This window comes from Sceloporus occidentalis, unplaced genomic scaffold (genome assembly GCF_023333645.1).
Source record: "Sceloporus occidentalis isolate IW3139 unplaced genomic scaffold, rSceOcc1.0.p SCAF_3, whole genome shotgun sequence".
NCBI lineage: Eukaryota > Metazoa > Chordata > Lepidosauria > Squamata > Phrynosomatidae > Sceloporus > Sceloporus occidentalis.
In genome coordinates, this window is record NW_028316983.1 from 232,119,887 (window position 1) to 232,143,389 (window position 23,503).

The 23,503-nt window shown below is 41.0% G+C and overlaps 1 protein-coding gene across 2 annotated transcripts in view; it reads left to right on the plus strand.

Moving 5' to 3' along the window:
* The window catches only part of DEPTOR (DEP domain containing MTOR interacting protein), a 79,370-nt gene that overhangs the window by 3,731 nt on the left and 52,136 nt on the right, over positions 1-23,503 (plus strand). For both annotated transcript variants that reach the window (XM_089517881.1, XM_089517882.1), the window contains exon 3: positions 19,941-20,119. In XM_089517881.1, the coding sequence (XP_089374007.1) occupies positions 19,941-20,119 (179 nt within the window). The remainder of the gene's footprint in view (positions 1-19,940; positions 20,120-23,503) is intronic.

Sequence of the window (23,503 nt, forward strand, 5' to 3'; positions counted from 1 at the left end):
AAGGAAAAATGGCCTGTCTTAGTTGCCCACTTCTGGGTTAGAGGGACAAATAGTAAAGAGGAGGTGAGCTTCCTGTATATTCCAAAGATAGATAACCCCTTTCAGTCTGAGGGCTGGAGAAATTCAAGGGTCTTTATTCTATTGGCAGGTGAGAGCGAAGGCTTAAAGTTCTTCTTGCCAGTAGCTAAGCTACAGGAGATGTTTTGAACCATTAAAAATGGGGAGGGTGCATACAAAATCCAGTGTTAAGGGGAAAGAACAAAGCTATCTAGGAACCCCAGAGAGCTGGATTTGGTCAAGGAAAGTAATGACAGGTAGCTAGCCACACAGAATCTCTTTTTTTTTCTTTTATTCCCAATGGAATAAATTGGTCTTCCAGCTAAATTTAGGGCCTATCCCTTCCCTGTGTACACAGATTACACAGAATTTAGTTGTCTTTTCTATATTGTCATGAGAGTGGCCAGATGCAAAGAATGAAATGTCTTCTCTGTTTTATTATTTTAATTTTAACCTTGGGTAAAAGGGGCAATTTAGTTTGGCAGTGCATCACAGCCCTGCATGCAGGCTAACAACTGCAATTAAAATGCCTTCTTCTGTATAGCTGAGAAACAGGTACAGTCTCTGTGCTTCTGTGCGTCTGATCACTTTTGTTGTAAGAATCTGGTTGTTATTTATCTCGGAATGAGAAAATTCCAGTCCTGCGGCAAGCAATCTAAATTGAGAAAAGGTTGTTTGTAGTATAGTGCATTTGGTATGATATAGATTGGCAATCCAAGCATTTGGCTTCCTTCCACCCACATTGAGTAAAATCAGCACAGGTACCAGGAAAGATACCTCAACTATTAATTTCTGTTTAGCAACAAAGCAGTGAAGGCAACACAAAAGGCCAAACTGGTCTCTTGCATTAGAAGGTACAATCCCACCACAGTATTGCTGGCTTTTGTACACGAAAAGGTACCATCCTGTCCTTTGCCTCAGGCAGCAATATGTCTTCTTTATCTCAGAATTTTCTTTTTTGACTTCTGAGTTAAACAGGATGGTGAATTATTTTGACTTCTTTGATTGGTTTCAGCAGGCTAGTTTCATATTTTTATGAGTTAATGAAGGAAGGGAGATCTGAACTCAGAGTATTCTGGCTGGTAGGAAGGAGCAGGATAAGAGCAAGACCGCATTAGATGTGGATGAATTCAATCAAGGAAACCACAACTCTGAACTTGCAAGACATGGGCTGGGGTGTTGAAAAACTGGGTGACTTGTAAGTCTTTGGTTCATAGAGTCCCTATAAGTCAAAGTCAATTTGATGACAATTAACAACAAACATTCTTTGTATAAAAGAGTTTCAACTTCTGGAGAGTGGGGTACATCTCTGTGGAATCATGGTCTGGAAAAGTTGCTTTTAATGGACTACCCACTCTCTGAATTCCCCTTCAGGCAAAGTATAGTTGGTATACTTTGGGAGTATATTGGGAGTTGTACTCCCACCCACAAAATTTCCCCTCAAGTCTTCATGCAATAATGATAGTCAACTTTACTGGCTTAATAAGAGGGGGTTGAAATATAAGCTTTATTTTAAACTGCACATGTGAACCTGACAGCATAATTGTGGTGATCTTTACCATGCTCGTAACATATGGAGAAGAACATATATATATATTTATTGGCTGCTTGCTACCCTGTGATTTATACTTATAAAGTAAGCAAATATTTCTGCTCTGGAAAAACTCACAGAGATGGTGGTCCTCTGCTGTTGTTTTAGCAAGTATGCTTGCTATTCAAACATGTGTCTTTGTACCCGGGCAAATTTTAAGACAGCTTTCCCCAATCCAGTACCCTCCAGATATTTTGGACTTCAGCTACTATAATTCATCACTATTGGCCCTCGCTGGCAGGGGCTGGTGGGAGTTGTGGCCAAAATACTTTAAGTGTGCAAGGTTGGAGAAGGATGATTTTGAGCAGTGGAAAGAGTAACCTAGTCTGACTATCATCAGAAAGAAGTTTCCTACTAGGTGTGAAAACTAGTGCCCTGGCTACTAAAGGGCTACTTTTAATGGGAAGGTGTGGCTTGTTTATTTCAAACAACAATAGCCATTAGCTCTGAAAGTGTCATTAAGCAGCCTGCCTGCTTTTTTATTGTGGAATTCCAGCTCTGAATTGTAGATGTTTGTGGTAGACAGTACTGCTTTGGAAAATGTGGGTGGGAGAGATTTGACCAGCAACTAATACTTAAGGTGTGCTTAGTTCATATCACAGCTGAGCATTATGTGCTGAGAAAATACTGTATATACTCAATTATAAGTCAACTTCATGTATAAGTCGAGGCAGGTTTTGTGGCTAAAATTATGGATTTTGATATCACCTGTGGATAAGTTTAGCATAAAACTTAGGGACATATAACAAAGGATCTAAATGATGAAACAAAGGAAAACAATGCCAGAGAACTCACAAAATTCCAGCAGGCATGACTGTTTGTGCTCACATTGGATGGATGAGAGAGTGTGGGGGGGGGGCAGTGCTTCCAGGACAGATTGCACTCTTGTCTTTCACCAGGGAATGGTCCCTTTTTAAATAAGAGTTAAAGTACAGTGCTTACATTGTCCTGTGGATAAGTCAGCTCAGGTTTTTTGGGTCAATTTTTTGACTAAAATTTCTAGACTTATACATGAGTATATACAGTAGGTATTCTGAAGAGAGTAATTACCAAGTTTGGTGATGTTATCTGATGTTGTCATATGGTGGCATCATTTAGATATCCAGCTAGGAGTATGCATGTTGTCTGAGGGATTCTGGGAGTTGTCATCCAAAAACATAACTTTCAAGCTCTGAAAACATCCTACCCATACACATGAATCCCTACACTCTGAGAGGGGATTTTGGCTGGCTTATATTTAAATGGAAAAGGAAAACCCCATCTGTGAAGTTCAAGAACATACTTTGCATCACATATAGTCTGACCTTCAGTCAATTAACATGTTATGCCTAATACATGTTATGCCTTGCTGGTTAACTGAAGATGGGTTTTTAATTTATTTATTTATTTGCTCTTCACACCTCAAGAAAAGATTTGTCCGCGTCTACTTGAATAACTTTGCTTTTGGAGTTTTCCTCTTTTAAATTTAGATTGCTAGACAGCATTTGCTCACAATAGGCAAAATATTAGGCGTAGAAAAATGGGTCGTCACTTGCATTCCTGGGTGTAGTCGGCTATATTGTTGTGCTTTTCTGTTCAGTTCAGTGCATCATTGCACGGGCTCTTTGATAATAGATCAGTGAAGGGCAGAAGGAGGAGGAGTCATAAATGGAAGGTAGACACTCTGCATTCCTGATATACCATGCATTCTTAGTAGGGACAGATGCTTGTATTAGGTATAACATGTTAATTATGCTGAGATTGGGGCACCTTGTATCCTACTTTATAGAAGACAAGTCTTTATTTGGCAGACTGTCCAAGAACTCTCTTACAGGGCCAGCATGGCATAGTGGCTCCCACTGGCTTGAGTGGTGGACTAGGACACTTGAAGACCAGAGTTCAAATCCCCTCTCATCCATGGAAACCCACTGGGTGACCTTGGGCAAGTCACACCCTTTCAGACTCAGAGGAGGACAATATGAATCATCACATGCAAATATTATAATAATCTGGGTTGTCTTGTATCCTTTTGTATGTGGCTTCAGGGATGCAGAATGCGTATCCCACCCCCTTATTTGTTTCCTGCAAGTCCCAGTATTCCTCCATTAGATATTCTGCCTAGGTGAGATGGCATGGCAACCCAACAACACTCGCAGAGCCACACCTTTTTTTTCTTGGCATGAGCCATTACATCTGGTGGCTGGAAGCTAACCATAAGCTGCTCCCCATCATGCCAAAATATCTCAGTTTTCATTGGAATATTTCTCAATAAAGTGTGAGTGCTGGACTACGACTCTGGAGACCAGGGTTCAATTCCAGCTCAGCCATGGAAACCCACTGGGTGACCTTGGGCAAGTCACACTTTCTCAGCCTCAGGGAAAGCAATGACAAACCCCATCTGAACAAATCTTGGGGTTTCAGGGGCTGCCAAAATGAGGTTCAGGGGTTGAGTTTACCCTAGTCATGCATTACATACATTGATATTTGAAAAATATCATCATTTGTTCTCCAGCAACAAATGTGAAGTTTGATTCCTGGGAAATTAATAAGTATTTTCGTGAGGTAGTTCAGGTCAGCAGTTGAGTCCATTTTGTAACACAAATGTAATGATGAATTAAATCCATAGTTAGCTTGTGTTTTCATAAAGAAATCCTTATACCAGTGACTTTATACCTAGACTACTCTTTGCATTTGTGGTAAGGAAATAGTTGAGTAATTGATATTTTTGAACCCTGATAATGAACTGAATTGATCTACACTTCCCATTCTATTGTGTGAATCAGAATTTTAATACACTGGCTCTTAGACTTATAGATTAACAAAATATTGTATAAATCAGGAGAGAAATAAATAAGTAAATGTACCAACAGGGCAATATTATGAATAGTTTATTCGTGCAATTGCATGAGATTTGACATGGGCTGGGGACCTAGTGCTGAAGGAAAAAAGGTGTATTTTGCTTACTTCCTGCATGATTTCCTGACGCTTCTGTTATCATCAAGTTTTTACATGTTACTTGAATAATGGAGTAAAAATGCATGAGATTGAGCTGTTAGTCTCACTGAAGCTGCAGGGTTGAAAGTGGGTTCACACAGAAATATGTCTGTGTTGCTCTCTATCATGCTTTGTATTTTATTAGTAATTCATTCATTTATATCAAGTTGGGCAAAGTGCCATCAATGGGCTTCATGCCCCCACTAGGCTTTTTGTGTCGCCCCTAAGGGGTCAAAATACCCCTCAAAATATCTCTAGGGAGTAAAGGGTTATTTTAGGCCTAGGAAAGACCTTTAAAAAGACGAAATGAATAGGAAGTGACTTCTGCTGATGTCATATTGTTGTTGTTGTTTTTAAAATAAATCTCAAGGTTCTAAAATGGCTCAAGAGGACTAAACACTAAAATGCTCTCCATGCCTTCAGAAAGCATCTGGGGCAAAACTTTGCAGTTCTTGGTGTACAGCTTCCAAGTTTTCGTTGGAGGGCTAACGCACCCCTAGCCTTTCACAACTGTCCACTCCTGATATATATCATTTATATGCTACCATGTCTAGGAATGGGTCCTATTTTTGCTCCAGGCCCCAGCCACCTTAATCCAGATTTTATCTAGAAATGTGTATTTTGAAAAATATAAGAACATAAAAACCATGCTGAATTAAATCAGAACTCTGGGTAGGGTGACATTCTTATTCCCACATTTTGCTGTATTTGGGTTAATATTACAAACATGGAGGACAAGAGGGCAATAGCACCCTCTTAATCACATTGTCCAGTAATGGGTATTATTCAGAGGCAGACTGTATCTGGTGCTTATATTATTTTATTCTATTTTATTTAAGATATTTCTGTATCACACCTCAGCCCACAAGGTCTCTCGAGGGAACGAACAAATAAAAACAATTACAACAGTACAAAAATAAAACATTTTAAAACACATTAAAATATGTACTCTTTAAAAACTTTTAAAAGCTGTCTTAAAACAATGTACTCTGACTACTGTATGCACAGGATCAGTAACCACGGTTTCACTTTACCCGCATCAGGAAGAAAAAATGGGCTCTGAAGGCATCTAGAGGTCCTCCAGAGTGATTCTGTGGCCAATGTAACAACCTGGTCTTCCAGGAGCAGCACTGGATCCAAGAGCACTCCAAAGCTACATACCTGATATATGAGAGGGAAAGCATCTCCATCCAGGGCAGGCTGTGATCCCAAACCCAGCCTTGAGATCAATAGCATTCCAGTCTTGTCCAGATTGAGCCTCAGTTTATTAACCTGTATCAAGTCCTTCACTGAATCCAGACAATGATTCAGGACTTCCAAATCCTCTGGCAGACCTCTCAGTGGCTTTGCGTAGATGTTAAAAAGGATATGGGACAATGTTGCCCTCTAGGGAACCTCACAGGCTAATGGCCTGGGGAATGTTCAGCCAAAAAAGACTTGAACTATGCACAGCAATGCCCAAGTTCCATATCAGCCAAATGACCCAGAAGGATACCATGACTGGTGGTACCAAATGCCACTGAAAGGTTCAGGAGAACCAACAGAAACCCACTTCCCCTGCCCAACTCCTCATATAGGTCATCCACCAAGGCAACCAGAGCTGTTTTTGTTCCATAACCAGGCCTAAACCTAAATTGGAATGGGTCCAGGTAATTTGTTTCATCCAAAAAAGACTGGAGTTGTGATGCCACCACTCGCTGTAAGACCATAATTTAAAAAGATTAGAGATTGGCTAATAGTTATCTAAGGAGGTACAGTCCAATGAAGGTGTCACCATTGTAATAAATAAGCATCAGTAGTGCAATCCTCCCTAAAGTTTTCTGATTTCCCTTAAAGACATGCAAATTGGAAGTCATCATCACTACATCCTGCATGCCATAGTTAAATTCCATTGTATTACAATGCTCTGAAGGATTTCCTTTTATCTGTATCTCCCACCAGTCCGATTTACTGGATGATTCCTAAGTTCTAGGCTTAAGAGATGAAAAACCTATCTTTCTTCACACCTCACGGCATTTTATGCACCTCTGCCATACTTTTTTTCTAAGTGAATAAGTTTTTAAGGCTGTGTTCTTTCCTCATGGGACAGTTGCTCCAAGCACTTGATCAATATCCTTCAAACATATGTATGTGAATATTAATTTAAGTACCAGTTTTCTAACAGGCAAAATGCAAGTGGACTTATACAGAAACAGAGTGGAACAAGCATACCAGTGAACACATGCAAAAGTGTCATGGGCCGGGAATAGTGATATGTCCATGCTAAATATACTTCCACTTGCTATAGAGTATACTTTGAAGTTTTCAAAAGGATCTTTAGGACAGCTGGTTGGCAAGATGTAATGAGACAGGTGTTCTAATGTATATAACTGGGGGAGTGTTTATTTGAGTAAGTGCTGCATTCTTTAAATGTGCCATGTAAAAGTGGCATGGCAAAATAAGTAGCATTGCAACTGAGAGAAACAGAGGAGTTGTCCTATTCACTGGGTATGTAATAACTAATTTGCTGGCCCAGATCAAGGGGCTATCAAATCCAGGGGCAAGTGGCCTACAATCTGAGGGCAGAAGGAGGCTCTTCCTAATTTCATCTAGATCCCAACCTAGGAACTACAGAAGAAGGGTGATAGGGAGGAGGAAAGGCTGCAAAAGTCAAAATGGACAAATAAGTTGAAGAAGTTAGGGATGTAAAGATGGACCCTTCAAATGCAAGATGGGGACAAGAGAGAAAGGCGCGGGACAGACTGTCAAAAAAGGATGGTCTCCCGGCATCTAGTTTTGGTCCACAGAGAAGCCACAGCCTCCAGATCACAGGACTTCCCCGCGGACCAAAAAGAACCCCCGAAAAGTGGGTTCTTCTTGCGACACCATTACGACATCACAGTGTGCCAATGGTGCACTTGTGACGTTGTAATAGCGCTGCGATGTGCGGACGCTATGCGTCTGGCATGTCATAATGGTGGTGCCCATCTGTACAGGGTGCTGCCATTTTGATGCCCTCGTCACATGCGAAGGGCGAGGGGCGTCTAGAAGCGCCGCCCCTCGCACGTGACGAGGGCGCCCTTTCCAGTCCGTCTGGACTGGGCCGAAGAATGAGAAAGAGACTTTTTGGCTATAGTCATTTCTTGGCTATCTTTCCCCATGATGTGACCCTTGAGAGAGAGAAAAAAAGACAGAAAGAAAAATCTTTTCCCACTGTTATCTAATTCAGCATTCTGTTTCTAACAGCAGCCTCTGAGAACTCACCACTTGGGACTTAGAAAGACATAGAGCTTGTAATACTACTTTTTAGAAGCAATTTATAATTTAGAGAACAATTCTTTAATGAAACACATCATTGAGAGGTTCTTCATTGTATAACATACTACTGGTATAATGATAATGTTTCTGATACTGTTAGTTAATTGTTGTAGATACAGTACTCCCCTCTTATCTGCAGGGGATACATCCACAAGACTCCCAGTGCATGCCTGCAACCACGGATGGTACCAAACCATCAATTTTGCTCTCCATAGTTTCAGTTACCCCCAGTCAATTGTGGGCCGAAAAGATTACCTGTAATCTTGATCTTAACCTGTAATAATTGAAACCACAGAAAGCAAAATTGTGGATAAAGGTGGACTACTGTATCTTGATAGGTTTGTTACACAAAATGTGATCAGTTAACTTTGCTACTCATTAACAGTATATTTCCAGGCTTTAGCAAGTTGCAAACATCTTTATTTTGTATGGTCCCATCTGTGTATCATAGATTATATCACCTTTGAAAGTGCATTGTTACTGAAAACTCAGTAAGTCATCACTGAAAATGGAAGTTAGGCTATTCTACCTAGGTAATGGATGGGCATAACACATTCTGATTCTATTCTGATTGTTTAATTCTCATCAGCAACAAATTACAGTACTGTTGAGTGAACAACTACACATGTAACCTGTGTTCCCTTTTCAAATTATACTATGGCCTTATGCTGATTGAAACAGTAAAAGTATTGCCAGGCTTGGTCACAGTGTTTTGTTCTGGAAGACCAGTGAACTGTCAAAGCTACAGTATTGAACATATTGCTCTGGAATAATCCCTGTTGAACTCTATAGGGCACACAAACAAACATGTGTTGATTGCACTGTAAGACTTTTGAGTGTGTTTGGTAGAAATGGTGAAACTTGGAAAAGAGGGACATAGAATGAGGGAAACGGGTGGAAATGTTAAACATTCACTGGCCAACCACTCTTATGTATTAGTCATTAATGTAGATTTTATATTGTAGTTAACATGACATTTGTGTCATGAATCTGGAGTATACACAAACTTCAATAGTTAGAATGGTCAATGCAATTGAACAGATATTTTCTGGGAAGTCACAGGGATGTGGGGGAAGGGAGCTCACTCTTTTGCAAAAAGGGACTGTTACTGCTGGAAAATTTCAAGAGATTACTAGGAGTATGGAAAACAGCATTGTCAGAAAGATTGACACATTAAAGTAAATAGAACAGAGGGGGTAACACAGAATGATTTATTTATGGAGACTTGGTTTCTATTTATATCTTGTGGGAACAAAAGATCTTAAAGTATGCATTCACCAATGCCCCATGCTTTTTGTGGGGAGTGGGATACTACCAGGAATAAAGAGAAAAGAAAAGTGGTAACAAACAAAAATAACCTTAGGTCTATATGACAACCAGTGCTAGGACACTAGGAAGAACTTTTTTACTGTAGGAATTGTTTGACTCTCCATCTTAGGAGGGCTTTACATAGAGGTTGAATGCAGGACCAGCTCAAGGTATTTGGCCCTCCTATGCATAGGGTTGCCATAACTCAGGACCTCCAAACCGGGAAAAGTGTAGGACAAAATTATGAAATGTAGGATACTTTTTTTTTAATGGAGCCTCCATTTAAAAAAAATGTGTCCTATATTTCATAATGCAATCGCTGGTGGCCCCACACGCTCCTTCCCGGCCTCTGCGGAGGCCTCGGTCTCCTCAGAGGCCGGGAAAGAGGGCGCGGGGCCGCTGGCGATTGCCAGGGCCTCCCCTCCTTCTTGGCCTCTGCGGAGACCGGGAAAGAGGGCGAGAGCTGCTGGCGATCGCCAGGGCCTGCCCTCCTTCTCAGCCTCCAAGGAGACCGGGAAAGAGGGCACGGGGCCGCAGGGAGGCGGGGAGGGTGGTGTGGCCGTGCGCAGGAGGCGCCGCCTCCCCCTTCGCCTCCTCCACCCAAGGCCTTGCTGTCCTTCTCTTCCTCCGCGCGGCCATGCGAGGTGGAAGAGGAGGAGGGCAGTGAGGCCCTACGGGTTGCAGTGCAATACCGCTGCAACTGGGATTTTCCCGGTTTTTGGTGGCACCCGTGACGTGAGTGGGCAGGTGCCGCCACAACCGGGAAATTCCCGGTTGCAGCCGGGTTATGGCAACCCTACCTATGCAAGAAATATTTTGGCACCCCCTGTCGCCCCTCATAATTATTTTCACCCCTTGATTTGTTAATGCTAAACATAACATAACACTTAGGCGAATTACAGACCGACCGTTTGGGGCGGCCTGCACCCGCCCCTTTCCCCGCTGTATCGGGGCCTCAGCTGCCAGACCGGCAGCCTCTGAGGCCCTGATCCGCCGCTTTGCAGGCCGCGGGGAAGTGGCAAAAGGCCGCTTCCCCGTGGCCTGGAAAGGGGTGTCCTTGGGGCTTCAAGCCCCAAGGACACCCGGCGATGGCGGGGAGGAGGAGAAAGGGGCTGCTTGGCCCCTTTCTCCTCTGCATTGCTGGGCGCAGCCATGTAAAGGCTGTGCCCAGCAACACAAATCCCAGAAGGAGCTCCGTTTCGGAGCTCCTTCTTGCACCACGGAAAGGGCGTTTGGAGGCCGCGCGGTCGTGACATCATAATGGCGGCGGCCGTGTGGAACGGCTGCTGCCATTTTGTACGGACTGGGTCCATATTAGGGTTAGGGGCGTCAGGAAGTGACGCCCCTTTCTAACCCTAATATGGACCCAGTCTGTATTTTCAGGCCCATCTGTAATGGGCCTTAGGTTCCAATCTCTCATCATAGTATTGAGAATTAGTGAAAAAGCCAATTAAGAAACTTGCCACAGACACGGGGGTGGCGGGGTACACATTTATGTTTTGGCCATTGTACAAAGAAACCATCATATTGTAGCTTGCTTATACGTCGCTTGCTGTAAGGAGTTTTCACTTTAATATTGTTTAATTACACAAAAAATTATACAAAAAAGCCGCCAAGGCGCCCCTAAATTTTGCCATCCTAGGTGGCTGCCTAGTTCACCTATATGGATGAGCCAACCCAGTTGGATGGACATCTTTCAGGAGTGCTTTAGTTGTGTATTCCTGCATGGCAGGGAGTTGGACTAAATAGCCATTGTGGCCCCTTCCAATGCTCAGATTCTGTGATTAAACTCCAGAATCCACCTTCTAACCATGGCATAATTGTATTGTATTGTTATATGATGATGACTTAGTTTTAATGTAATTATCTTTTACTGTATTTTATTGATGTGGTTCTGTATGTATTTTACTGGGTTGTAATCCTGCCTCGATCCACCTGGGAGAGGTGAGAAAATATAAATAATTTATTGTTATCATCATTTGTTATGCTGGTGGAGGCATCTGAATGTAGAAGCTGAAGGATCAAAGATGGAGAACTCTTGGGAATCCTCATGCCATGGGTCTCTTTCACAATACAGTTACAGAACTTTGTTTCCACTTTAACTTCTGTGGCTCTATCCTATGGATTCCTGGGATTTGAAGTTTGGGAGAGATTTGGAATTCATTGCCAGAGTGTGCAGGTGCTTCACAAAATTACAAATCCCAAGATTGCATAGGATAGAATCATGGTGATTAAATAGTATTAAAGTGCTATAATTGTGTAGTGTAAAAAAGACTTTATTCTGGCCCAGATGTCATTATAAACTCACACACACCCCAAATGATTCAACTATGTATTATTTATTTTCAGTGAACTCAACCCAATAGTTGTTCTTTACTTAGTTGTGGTGATTGGTTTTGTTTTTTAAAATCTATTTGAAATAATAAATAAATCAGTGTGTAGGATCACCTAGTCTTTACCTTTTTAGCAATTTTCTGCACCCTCTTTGGAAATTTTTCCAGGGGAAGCAAGTTCCTCCACTGCCAGCACATTGCTTGATCTTGTCAAAAGAATGAAATTCCTGGAAAAGGTCATCAGCAAGGCAAGATATATTATTGCATTTTAAAACATTTGGTTGAATGAGTATAGTGTACAACTTGACCCCAGTCTTCTCAGAAATAATAAAAAGGGACTCTACAAATAATTGATGAAGTTCTTGGCTGAGATTAGCAAATCATTTGCTACGAAAGGGTGACTGTTTGGCCCTTAATTACAAATCATTAACCATCCAAGCCTTCTCCATTAGGTCACGCTTCCTGGAGTGATGGGAGTTGTGGTCGAGGCTGAGAGAAGGCTGTTCTGGAATGGTTAAAGACAAAATATTAGATTTTCAATTCATAGAGAAGCCACATTCCACGGAGCATGTTATGACCCTAACTGATAACATGCTGTCTGCCACAATTGCTTATAAGAGGGGTTATTGTTGTAGCCTTAAATGAGCATTTTAAAAGATAGTGGGAGTGCCAACATTTGGCATAGTAGTTTGAGTGCTGAACTACAACTCTGGAGACAAGGCTTTGTGTCCCAGTTCAGTCACGAAACCCACTGAGTAACTTTGGGTAAGTCAGGAGAAGGCAGTGACAAACCTCCTCTGAGTAAATCTTGCCAAGAAACTCCCTTGATAGGGACACCATAAGTCAGAAATGACTTGAAGGCATACAACAACAACAACAACAAACAGGCATGTACGGTTTGCATCTCGGTCTTAGAGAAAAGCGATGGTAAACCTCCTCTGTGCAGATCTTGCCAAGTTTGTCATCAGTTGAGTCAGCTTGAAGACACACAACAATTCTAGTGCAAGGCCTCTAAAATGTCCAGCACTGTGTACAATTAAGTTTATATTTTAAAATCTCAGAAGTATGGAGGTTTATTCCTGACCCTTGGACATCTGATCTATTCCCAGCTTCTTAGTTCTTACTCTGTATTCTCCATACGCTTTCAAGCCTGTTGATGCAGCGGTAAAATTCTGGATAATATATTCTCCATGTAGTGTATACCATGCAACTGCAGAACTCAAAGAGCTTTAATCATAGTTATGCAAAAAGTCTTCTTAGGTCTCTTTTATACTATCCAATTATAGAACTTTCATTCCATTTCAGTTGACATGGTTCTCCCCTATGGTACGTAGTTCCATGATGTATTTTGAAGTCTCTTCCAGTATGTACCTCACCAAACTACAAATGCCAGAACTATGTAGGATGTCAACATGGCAAAGTGTCTTCAAAGATCTACAACTGTGTAGTGTGAAAAGATACTTTAGTTTGTGTTTCCTAGCAGGCTTTGTATTTAAGTTTTATCCAAGTCTGGCTATGTATTTTGACTGGTGAAATGTTTCAGATCAAGGCTAATGATATGAAGGAAGAAGGAAGAAAAATGGGGTGTTTTTTAAAAACTCATTTGCTTCAGAAGGGTGACTGTTTGGCCCTTAATTACAAATCATTAATTACAAATCATTTTGTGGGGAGGGAAGGAAAGCAATTCTGCCTTTTTACAGGTTGTTTTTCTTTTACAAGCTTATACTTCTAGAAAAAACATGGTTATGGAATCTAGATTTAGGTTGAACATTGTTTGCAATTTCATTCAGCCCTTTGAATCCATGGATTCTGCATCCACAGATTCAACCAGCCACAGCTTGAAAATATTTTTCGAAAAATTCAAAAAGCAAACCTTTATTTTTGCCATTTTATATAAGGGCCACCATTTTACTCCTCCGCCGTATATAATAGGACTTGAGCATACCAAGATGTTGGTATCCTGGGAAGGGAGGGGCTGGAACCAAAACCTAGTAAATGTCAAGTGCCCTCTGTATAGGTATACCTCAGTGAACACACTCACTGTGTTCCTGGATGTTATTGCTTTACCAGAAAATTTGGCACCAGATGTAGAAATAGCATGAAAAAAACAGGGATAGGTTCCTATGTCACAAAAAAAAATCAGTTCAACATGTTTCAAAACAACATGCATATGTGAAATGAAACAATCAGGTCAGGTATGCATTGCATATGTAATCAACATTTTGAACCTTTTAGAGACCACTTGAAAGCTCCTTCCAAAATGGATGGGTTTTCTCTCCTTTTGCTACTCTCCACTTTTGATATAATTTCCATTTGGGTGATCAGGCTTGCAGATGTATGCAGAGAGCTGGTGCGGGAGGCTTTATATATGATCTCCTTCTTTCTCTCTGTTTTGCTGTTTACCTTGCTAGTTGTAAGAAGGGACTCAGAGCCAAAAATCTATTTCTCCAGTCCCCCTCCACCATCCTCCCATTATCAATGCTGCTAAAAAAAACCAGCTGTACAGAGGATGAGGAAGAAAAGGGGCATAAAAAGACTTTATAAGGAGGAGCTTCTTTATCAAAGGCTTTATTCACTGTAGTATTTGTTTCTTGTTTTTTAATGCAGATTTTCCTTCATTTCCTTGCCAAACCATATTGATCCAGAAATACCTTCAATTTTAAGATACCCTCCCCCAACTCCATTATGAAGAATATTCCTCCATTATAAAGCATAAATAGTCTGAGGAATGTAGTGTTGGAAAGTGTCAACCAATATCTGTGGAAAGCTGCCAGATCTATCCAAAATAGTCTCTTCCAAGTAAGGAGCATGTTGCGTCTTCAAGATGCCTCCCCTTAAGACCTCCTGTGTCGTGTTTTTTCAGTGACCTACTTTTTATGTATCAGAGAGACTTGGAAATTAATTTTAAAGCAGGTTCTTCTCTTGAGATTGTTTTCCCCACATGCTCAGCCATATGAATAATAACACAGCTTTGTGTTCTATGTTGCTTAATGAGTAGAATAATTTTAAAGTAAACTTTTCTCAAATAACCTAGCTTTTTTAGAATTATTATTCTCTATGTGTATTGGAGTATGACTATTATTATTATCATTATTATTATTATCCTTTATTTATAAAGTGCTGTAAATTTACACAGCGCTGTACATACGATATTTTAATTAGGCGGTTCCCTGCCCTCAGGCTTACAATCTAAAAAGACACGACACAAAAGGAGAAGGGAGTGGTGGAGGGGAAGGGGATGAGGGCCAGCAATTCTTCTCTTACCTCCAAGGCCTGGACCAAGGCAGATGGACTGGAGGGAGGGCTTAGACCAGGGTTTGAATCTTGGCTCAGCCGTGGAAACCCATTGGGTGACCTTGGGCAAGTCACACTTTCTCAGCCTCAAGGAAGGCAATGGCAACCCCCCTCTGAAGAAAACTGCAAAGAAAACCCCATAAGTCAGAAGTGACTTGAAGGCACAGAACAACAACAACAATACTCTTTTGTGCACAATGTGTAACACATGAAGCTACAGTCAACCCTTCACATGTTAGGGGTGTGCATGGCACTCACAAAAGTGGAAAGACTGCAAATAAAATTTAAAAAAACACTATTTTTTTAAACCAGAGCACACATCTCTAGGAATCTCTAGATCCTCCAGCACAACTCTGTGGTCAACATCTGCCAGTAGTTGGAATGTTTTCTCTAGGAATCTCTAGGTCCTCCAGAGCAACTTTATGGTCAACGTCTGGCAAGAGTCACACTGGAGGACTTAGAGATTCCTAGAGAGAACATATTGATCAAATCTGTGAGTAATCAAATCCAAGTCAAAGCCAGAAATGTGGAGCACCAGCTGTATGTTACACTGGGTTAGAAATGCGGGACCATCTTGCTCAAAGTACACTACACAATTACAGTGGTTTCATTGCACTTATCTGTAGTGGAGCTCCATCCTATTGAACTTGGGGGATTTGTAGTTTGATGAAGTAGTTAGAATTTTCTGGAGAGTGGCCTAGAGTTCTCTACCAGAGAATGCTAAGAGCTTTGCTGTTGCTGAGTGCTATCGAAGTGGCTTTGACTTATGGCAACCCTGTGAATGAGAAACCTCCAAGAGACCCTGTTGTTAATAGACCTGCTCAGGCCTTGCAAATTCAAAGTGATGGCTTTATTGACTGAGTCAGTCCACATGAGTTGTGGCCTTCCTATTTTCCTATTGCTTTCAATTTTATCAAGCTTTATTATCTTTTCCAATGATGATTCTTTTCCAAGGCCATCACCAAACTACAAATTTCATGATCCCATGAAATGGATCTATGACTGTTAAAAGTGGTATCAATCCACTACCAGTGGGTAATGCAGGGACTTTCAGCATTGTCTAATCTGACATAGGCAGTGGCTCTTCAAGGTTTCAGTCAAGGATCTCTCCCAGTGCCCTGGGATCCAAGGAATTGGAGTGCAAAATGTCTGCATGTAAAGAATGTGTTACACTACAGAGACTTGGCTGTTCTTCAAGTTTCTATGCCTTACACAATTGCAGATTAGGAGAATGCAAGTTTCAATAGTATTTGTCTGCAGGAATTCCAAGCTACGCATAGTGATGAATGAAATGCCATTAATTTTTATAAAATGTTGATGGAGAGCAGGGACTCAGCTTAACAGCTTTGATAACATGAAAGGGCTGTGTGCATTATACAGTTGGCCCTCCTTATGCTTGGATTCCTTATCCATGGATTCAGCCACGGCATGAAAATATTAAAAATATATATTTGTTGCTGTTGTTGCTTTTGTTTGCCTTCATAGGTTTCTGACTTTTGGGGACTGGAAGGCAAACCTATCACAGGGTTTTCTTGGTAAGTTTCTTGAGAAGGGGTTTGCCACTGCCATCCTCTGAGGCTGACAGAATGTGACTTACCAAAGGTCACCAAGCGGGTTTAAATAGCCAAGCCAGGATTCAGACTTTCTTCTCCAGAGTCATAGTGCAATGCTCAAACTACTACACCACACTGGCTCTCTAAGATAGATAGATAGACAGAAAGACAGACATTCCAAAAAGCAAATCTTGATTTTACCATTTTATATAAAGTACATCATTTTACTACACCACTGTATTCAATGGTACCTGAACATCCATGGATTTTGATATTCATGGACCGGGGGGGGGGGGGGGGGGGGCTGGGACCAAACCTTATTAGATACCAAGGGCCACTGTATGCTGTATGAGTGTTTCTTCAGGATGGACAAAGAAAGACCTGGTGCCAAATGTTACTATTTTTACAGCCCTTTAGGTCCCCTGCATCACTTTTCTTCTGCCCCTGCCCCCATGAATTCCCTTTCCTGAATTAGTCTGAATTAGTGATTCACCTGTTAAATGGGTTGCAGAACCTCCCTATAATGTTTTAGCAACAACAATGTTGCTGGACTTTTATCGCTTTACATTTTTGAATGCTTTCCCCCTGAAGGATAAAGTGGCTGAAAATTGGCTCCTAGATTTACCATAGGCGTCCAGCCCTGTTGTAAAGTATTATTAGTTGTTGTTGTGCACCTTCAAGTTGTTTCTGATTTATGGTGACCCTATAATGAAGTTTTCTTGGCAAGATTTATTCAGACTTGCCATTGCCATTGCTTTCCACTGAGGCTGAGAGCATGTGACATAAGCAGGGAATCGAACCCTGGACTCCAGAGTCATAGTCCAACACTCAAACCACTATGCCCTCCAGTATTTCACAGATGAAAACCAGGGCATGCATGGCCATCAGACAGTAAAGATTATTAATGTGGAAGAGCACACAAGCTAGGAGAGACCTCAGCAGTTTGCTTTTGCCTCAGGTAAATGGCAAGTTCCCCTGTTTGTCTACAAAGTTCAGTAAGTAAAAACTACTTTTGTACTTGGAACTCAGTTTGCAGCAACTGAAGTAAGCTGAGGATAAAGTGGTAAGAAAAGAGAGAAAGTGAGACATATTAAAAGTGGCTGGAAAAATGGGGTGACAGGAGATTAATTGAGACAGTCCTTTCCAAATCAGAACAGTTAGAAGATATGAAGTATGGAGCTGTTGTTAATGATATTAATTTCTAGTCCTTAAGAACCATTGACTTTAAAAATAGTAAATCTGTGGCAGTTGTGGCATTGAAACAGGAGGCCCTTCTGTTAATCTTCCCTCAAATTGTTTTTGACACCCCCCCCCCCCCACTTAGTCCTCTAACACAAATACTGGCTTGAAATATATAATAAAGGTACAGAAATCCTCATATTTCTGAATTTTCTACCCTGGGTTACTACCTTGAATTGATGAAGCTTGTTATATTCCCTGATCATACATTTCTGTTGTTGAGTCCCAAATATTTGCCTGTCTCTGTATATTTAGCATTACTCTTATGCCTCCACCACTTTTCCTTGTGGCTCTGGGTATAGTTAGTGTATCCTTTGGCAGCAGGGTGTCACAAATAATGTGGTAATGTGAAGCTTGTTAACACTAATATGTGAGAATTATTCCTGGCTGCTGCCAATGTGCAAATGTATTTAATGGCCACATTGAAGTGTGTTTATGCATTTTAGCATATGGCACTAGAGAAATGCTTCTGCATCTCCTCGTGTTTTTTGTTTGCTATAAGGCCAAGAACCAATTCCACCATCTGCAGGTCTAAAACTGCTTTATGTTTATGGGACATAAGTTAGCTACAGAATTGATTTTCTAGACTGTCATTTCTTTTTCTCAAGCAATTCTAGAATTGCAACTCTGCAAAGAGTTGTAGCATGCATGTATGTAATTCTACATACTTGTAGCAGAGAATCCCCAATACCCAATTCAATGACAATTCACAGAATATTTTGTACTTTTTTTTCTTTTTGGTACCAATAGTGGCATAAAGGTAAATTGTGAAATGCAAATCATCATTGTGCTAATCCCTGCAGCCATGCTCCCAAGAGGAGTCCAAAAACATAGGCAGATCATAGCTGTCATACCATCCAACTGTCTTGATTTGATGGGAATGGTCCTGATCAATCCTCTGTCATCCTGCTTTTCCAGCAACTTGTAACATGTCCCAGTTTCCCCTTTCCTCCTCCCACTTTCCTCCTTTGTCCTCAGGTTGCTTCAGTTGCTGCAAATGGGCTTCAAAGAGCAAAACTGGTTTACAATAAGTTGACTTCACTAGGAAGAGAGGAGGAGAGGGAATGAAATCTTGCCCTTCTCTGCAGACTCAGGCAAAAGCAAAATGCTACCATCTCTCCTAGCTTGTTTGATGTTCATCATTAATAATCTTTGTTGCCCCATGTGTCCTGGTTTTCATCTGTGAAATGTTGGTGGTTATGTGCAGCATCCGTACATCCCATCTCAAGAAACCTCAGGAACAGTCCACAAAAATATACTGATGTTGTAAGAATTGGCTCCTGCTCTGTGTCTTTTCTAGGTCTAGTGGAGCTGCTGGGTGAGCAGGAGAGGGAGGCGACTCACTTTCTCACCCAGCCAAAAGACCCAGAAGGCAAAAGACCAGTGACCGCTTGTGAGGGAGGGCTACTGCTGCTGCCCAGCACCCTTTTTCCACCTAGACATTCATTTCAAGGGACTACTTTTACCTTTAGCTTTTAACTTCCAGAATCTCCCAACATTTGCAGTCCCTGTTTCTTAAAATGCTTCTAGATGTGGCTTTTGTTGTGTATTTGTGTGTATCTGCTGTCTTGGTTGATTTTTATTTTCTGTCTTTTAATGGCTGTTTAAATAGTTTTAATTCTACAGATTGCTTAATTGCATTTTAAAATACAGTCGGTCCTCCATTTTTGTGGGGGATCCATTCTGGACACACACCCACACACCGTGAAAATTACAAAAAAAAAAAAGATACCCTTTATGTAAAGGGATCTCCAGTTCAAGGCAGAGTTAAAGATAAAGCATCATAATAAATGAGATAAGGGACCTGGGTGTGGTCCATGTACAGTAAATGGCTGGGTTGCAGAAGGAATACAGATCATCTTATCACAGTCTCCCTAATGTAGGCAAGGGGTGGTGTTGTTGTTGTTATATTTATTTATATCTCACTTTCCCACAAAAACTGGGACACAAAGCAGCTTACAAATTAAAGGAACAATACAATTAAAAACATACAGAAGTGAGCATAAAAATAGAATTACTCAATTCAGTGCTAAAATACAGCTTTCATTAAAAGAATAAAATACAATTTGAAAAGATAACAGTGCTTAAAGACAGTATTTCAAAGTATACAAATCCTTTCTAATTTTGCATTCATCCATATCAATTTGCACATACAAGAATCTTTAGGAGAGACCGTCTCTCTCCAGTTATGCCACTGCTTGCAATGAAGGAAGGAGGTTTTCCTTTTCAGCTTGAAAGGCAGAGCCAGATGCTGTTCAAAGATTATTCAACAATGTGATGTCATTTGTCTCACAGGCTTAGACTGCATGAAGAAAAAATTATTAAAGATCGAAGGCATCACCTGAAGACTTACCCCAACTGCTTTGTTGCCAAAGAACTGATTGACTGGCTGATTGATCACAAGGAGGCCTCAGACAGAGAGACTGCAATTAAACTTGTACAGAAATTACTGGACCGTAGCGTCATCCACCACGGTGAGTGAAAAAGCATCATGCATACCAACATATCTACCTTATAGCTAGAAAGTATGGAGATGTTTACACCACAGTTACAGGCTGAATATCCCTCATCCAGAATTCCAAAATCCAAAATATTCCAAAAACCAAAACTTTTTCATGGACGGCTGAGATGGTGACACCGTTACTTTCTGAAGGATCACTGTACACAAACCTTGTTGCATGCACAAAATTATTTAAAATATTTTATAAAATTACCTTCAGGCTATGTGTATAGGGTGTATATGAAGCATAAATGAATTTTGTGTTCACACTTGGGTCCCATTTCCAAGATATCTCATTATGTACATATATACAAATACAGATATTCCAAAAATCAAAACAGTTCATGTCTCAAGCATTTTGGATAAGGGAGACTCAACCTGTATTGTCAGGGATGATGGGAGTTGTAGCTCTTCACCTCTGGCTCGAACTCACCACCTTGTTACGCACCGGCGCTGACCAGTTTTGGCCAGTGGTTAAAGCTTTGCTCTAAAGCAGCAGAGTTACAGAGAATAGGCTGAAGACCCTGACAAACTCTCCAAGCCTTCTCACTCTTGCTTCCACAGAAGTCTTCCCACTTCTTCAGGATCCAGCTGGCTCTTGTATCTTCACCCAAGACACCAGACAACTCAGTAGTCTTATATAAAAGATCTACTTTATTCTACTATATACAGCTCCAAAACTATCCAACACAACTCCAATACTCCTCACTACAATCCACTACTACCCACAAAATACATTGGGATTCATAGCAATTATTATAGCCCTTGGAAAACACCACCCACTCTTGTCAGTTTCCACCCAGTGGGCGTGTACATCCATTTTCATTGGTCCTCTTCGTTCATCCCACAATTAATGATTTCATCATCTCACCTTGTCCACTTAACAATTTTCAGGTGTGTTCAATTATCCACTTTGCATTTCTGTCCTTGGCATTTAGGACTTGCTAATTACATTACCATTTACACCTGTGTGGCTTCTAATTGCTTTTTGCTGAGTCATCCTGACTCTCACATACATGTTTTATTTCTTTCACTGTATATCCCATGTTGCTTTTTCCTTAACATGTATAGCAGTCTGATACCATTTTAACAGTCATGGCTCCTACAGAAGCCTGGAATTTGTACTTTCATAATAGAGAGCTGTAGGTGAGTGCCCCAGAGCTCACTATTTCTAAGTACCTCACCAAGCTATGAATTTCAGGATTCCACAAGATCAAACGATGACAGCTGAAGTGATATCAAACTGTTATGGTTTTAGTCTAGACACACTGTTTAGGCAGGGCTCAGGGCAGTCTTGGAGATACATTGGCAAGGTGAATGTCATGCATTGTGAGTCCAATGCACAACAGGTAAAGACAGGATCCAGTGTGGATCTCTCTGAAACAAGGCAGATAGCAGTTATATCTTCCCCATTACAACAGACCCCTTGTTGTTGCTGTTGTTGCTGTTATTGTGTGCCTTCAAGCTGTTCTGACTTATGCTGACCCTAAGCAAACCTATCACAGGGTTTTCTTGGTCAGATTTACAGAGGGGGTTTGCTGTCTTCTGAGGCTGAGAGTATGTGACTTGCCTAAGGTCTTCCAGTGGGTTTTCATAGCCAAGCTGGATTCAAATCCTGGTCTCCAGAGTCATAGTCCAGCACTCAAACCACTACACCACATCCTTAGAGTGCTGAAAGCCCCTCAGAGCAGGCTTTGAGGTGTTGTGGAGACCTACAATGACAGGAGGAGGAAAACATCATTGTGCTAGAGGATGTCTGCTAGCTCAATGTTGGATCTAGGCCAACAACCTCAATAAAGTCAATCTGGATTATTATTATAAGTGCTGCAGTATGTGACCTTTGTACAGTGCTTTTAAGTATTCAAAGCACTTTGTGTGCCTTATGTAATGGCCAAATGACCTGTTGTGCTATTCAGATGTGTAAAAAAGTAGTTCAAGACACTGGTGTTGTTAAAACATAGTAAAAGTTCACAATAATAATGCAGTTAAACTGTCAGTGGTGTTAAAAACAATGTAAAATACACAATTAAAAATAACAGCAATAAAGCTGTTTAAGAACAGTACAAATAAAGATCGTATGGCACCCTACTAAAACTGTTTCTTTAAAAACATTAATTTCTCAAAAGCCTGCTGGAATTTAAAAATTCTTTGCTTGCCAACACAGGGACAGCAGGGAGGGTGACATTTTACCTTCCCTTGAGAGGAAATTTGAGAAGTGAGGAGCAGCCACTAAAAAGTCTCTGTCTCACATGCCTACTATATGTGTCTGGAAACTGGTGGAGTTGCAGGCCCCAGATGTGATGCTAAACCATCACTTGTTGTTATGTAAAACAGTGCTGTGTTTGCATATTTCTTCCGCCTGCCAGACCTTTTCTCTCAGTGCATTTTGATTTCCATTTCCAATTTCGCAGCCAGCTGCAGATGACCCAAGACAACTTGCTGTCTGAGGCAGAGGACCCAACAGTGCAAACTAAAGTTAAGATTTGCTGTTTTTGTGTGCCTTCAAGTTGTTTGTAACTTAATGGCAACCCTGAGGTGACCCTATCATAGGATTTTCCGGGGCTGAGAGTGTGTGACTTGCCCAAGGTCACTGAACTGGTTTCCATGGCCCAGCGGGGAATTGAACCCTGATTTCCAGAGTTCTAGTCCAATGTTCAAACCACTACACCATGCTTGTTGGCTAATGATGTACATAGTACCTAAAACCATAGCGTGGGATGTTACTTTTTGGATTACAACTTCAAAGGCATGTTTACAGGGGAATTCTGGGCTGTAGTCCAAGAATAAAATTTCTGAGCACTATCGAAAGTCAGCCAAATTAGTTTGGCACAAGTAAGAAAACCCAATCAATACTTTCCCCTATTCTGGCAGGTAAGGTGCAACAATAAGAAATCAATACTGTAATTTCCTTCCTTTTTCCACTCTTGGTCTTCTGCCTGAGGCAGATTGATTACTATGACTAATGGTAGGGCCAGACTTCTGAAAAACCAAGCCAATCTATGGTTTGCTCAAATTTACAAGCCCTGACCAAACTGTGGGAAGAGGGAATGTACAATTACTGGTTTTGTTATGTGGCATTTTGTTATGTGGCAATGAACCATGTTTGGGCTGAGCTGGCCTATGTTCATGATATTTAGATGCATACAGTGAGAACTATGGTTAAAGGTACAGTTTATGCAAACCAGATTGTAAATAGTCCCCCTTGCCAATAATTTCTGGCAAGACAGAATTACTTCCATGCTACTAGACAGAGAAAGTATTGTCAGCAGGAATAGAACTGATTCTTTTACTGTCTATGAGACAGTATGTCTCTTTCAGACTGCTGATATGCCAGAAGTAATGACATATGGTTTACTGG